The sequence below is a fragment of the Grammomys surdaster genome, unplaced genomic scaffold, assembly GCF_004785775.1.
Source record: "Grammomys surdaster isolate TR1022 unplaced genomic scaffold, NIH_TR_1.0 125996, whole genome shotgun sequence".
NCBI classification, from domain to species: Eukaryota; Metazoa; Chordata; class Mammalia; order Rodentia; family Muridae; genus Grammomys; species Grammomys surdaster.
Window position 1 is genome coordinate 2,440,157 of NW_021620812.1, and position 2,639 is coordinate 2,442,795.

At 41.2% G+C, this 2,639-nt stretch overlaps 1 protein-coding gene across 1 annotated transcript in view; it reads right to left on the reverse strand.

The window, feature by feature from the left end:
* Positions 1-2,639, reverse strand: part of Ak5 (adenylate kinase 5) — a 178,345-nt gene that overhangs the window by 31,430 nt on the left and 144,276 nt on the right. The window contains exon 10 of the mRNA XM_028754291.1: positions 1,750-1,794. Within this exon, the coding sequence (XP_028610124.1) occupies positions 1,750-1,794 (45 nt within the window). The remainder of the gene's footprint in view (positions 1-1,749; positions 1,795-2,639) is intronic.

Genomic DNA, 2,639 nt, shown 5'->3' on the forward strand with positions numbered 1-2,639 from the left:
CATGCCTAGAATACAGATTATTAGAATTTTAGCAAGCCGTAAACAGGGCCAATTTTCCTTTGAAATTATGATTTCCAGTAAAGGTTAACCCACACTTTGACTTCCTGAGGAAAATACAAAATACATATGGGAAGAGTAGATTGTGTCCATGGTTAAGGGGCAAGCAATAGAGACCTAGTAAGACAAGAAGACTCAGGAATTCTTGCAGACACATGCTGTTCTCAGAGGCCCTTCTCCAGCTCCTGGTTCTGTGTGTCAACATGGCCTCCTCAGAGAGATATTCTAGTTCTTACCCATGTGATAGCTCAAGGCTTAGCCCAGCCTGTTCTTTTTCTCTCTTTAACTCTCTAGTAACACTTCTCAGGAGATGGGAGCTGTTAACTACTCTCTTCCTTAGGAAGGAGTGTCCTTGGCAACTTCCCAGCACAGCCCACTGTGACAGTGTGTGAGGTCAGGAGCTCAGGGTGACAGCTCACAGAGCTGCACACTGACGGGTGAGAGTCAGTCACAAGGAGCTGCAGCCAGAGACCTTTGTCTCCAGATGTCCACCAGGTAGCTGAGTGGCTTTGACCATCCTTTCCACTTCTCTGGGCTTTATTTTCTCCACCTGACAGTGAGGGAGATTTTCCTAGAAGTTCCCAGGGTGGTGTCCTAGTACCAGTGCACACGATCAGAATTTGATCTGATTGTATTTCTCAGGGAATGACGTCATTGTTTTCTCCTTCATGAAGAGGTAGGGATCCTTCACTATTTCTGATTATAAATAGATACTTTTATGGAATGTGGGCAAGGCGAGGGTACTTGTAACTATATATAGAAATGATAAAAGAAAAGCATAACTTTTGGGGGCATTCTGACGTCGTCGTGATATGTTTTGGAGAGAGCTGGCGATTGAACCCAAGACCTTGAACATCGCTGGCAGGAGCTCTTGACACCAAGCCACACCTCCAGCTCCTCCTCACACTTAAAACCACCACTTAACCAGTTCATTCCTGTCCACAAAGAAAACGAATTCTACACTGTGATCCTAAGTCCCTTAAATTTTCTGAGTGTTGGCTTTTTTTTTGTCTGTATAGGAGACGGAATACAGCTGGGCCACTAAACTATGGCATTGTTTAAGTATTATCTGAGGCAACCTGGAGCGTGGCAGGTGCACAGAAGGCATTAACCTTAAGACATTTTACCCCACAAGTGGTTAAAAAATATTAATTTACGATGACATTAAAAAATGAGGTGTGTGTGTGTGTGTGTGTTGGGGATCAAATCCAAGGTTTCACAGATACTAGGTCTAGTCTTGGTCTGAACATCCATTCCTAAACTAGACTGCTTTTGCTGTGAGTTGTGCAGAATATAGTGTGTATGTGTGTGTGTGTGTGTGTGTGTGTGTGTATGTTTCCATATATAATCACCACACGTTTAATTTAAGTAGGGGGTTGGCAATCGAATATCAAAGATGAATGTTGGACATTACCACACAGCACCCCGTTGGCTTTGTAACACACTCCACTACTACAGAGCTGAACTCAGGAGCTGAGATTCCTACAGCCCTGCCTTTTCTCTGCTGAAAATCAACAAGGCCAGAAAAAAAAAAGTTAAATTGCATATTTATGCACACAACCATCTGGAAACCTCAGGGGTATTATTTTGATCAAAAAGAGGAACATAATTTCAAAGCAGGGCAGAATGAGAGATGAACACAAATTTTCTGCTATTACAATATTATTAGAGAAGTTGAGAGCTGTTACTCACCCATCAAGAAAATAATTTTACACTTCCTCAAATCCTCCATGAAGCCTTTAAAATAAGAATAATTTAAATTACTGGCAAGAAATACTGCACCAAAGTCCAGGCTCTGCTTGTGTTCTGTAAACCTACGTCTTATAGCTTTGTTTAGTAAGATAAGTTGAGTCCACAGGGGGAAAAACAGACCGTGATAAGCAGACGGTAATGACTGCTTTGGCCTTTTCCCGAGACTGAGGCAGCAGAGTTTTATTTAATGTTGACCTTCAATCTTAAGTGTAAAACTGATACCATCAAATAGTGTGATTCACAAAGAAAGGCAACCATTTTGTTTTGTGTTGAGACAGAGTCTCACTGTGTGTCCCCAGCTGGCTTCAAACTCTCTGCCTTTTTGCCTCAGGTCCCTGAGTGCTGGGATTACATGTGTGTACCATGCCTGGCTAGAAAGCTAATCTTCAAATTTATATATAACTTTTCTTTTTTCCCAAATATTTTATTTTATTTAAAGAATTGTTTACTTATGTATATGAGCACACTGTAACTGTCTTCAGACACACCAGAAGAGGGCATCAGATCCCATTACAGATGGTTGCGAGCCACCATGTGGTTGCTGGGAATTTGAACTCAGGACCTCTGGAAGAGCAGTCAGTGCTCTTAACTGCTGAGCCATCTCTCCAGCTTCATAAGTTTTCTTAAACATATTTGTTTTTTCACTTTAAAAGTGTAGTACTTTTATTTTTAAGGATTTCATATATGCACACAGTGCACACATATATGCACACAGTGCACACAAATGCAATGTACACATATACACACACAGTGCACACATATATAATGTACACATATATGCATACAGTGCACACATATATAATGTACACATATATGCACACAGTGCACAC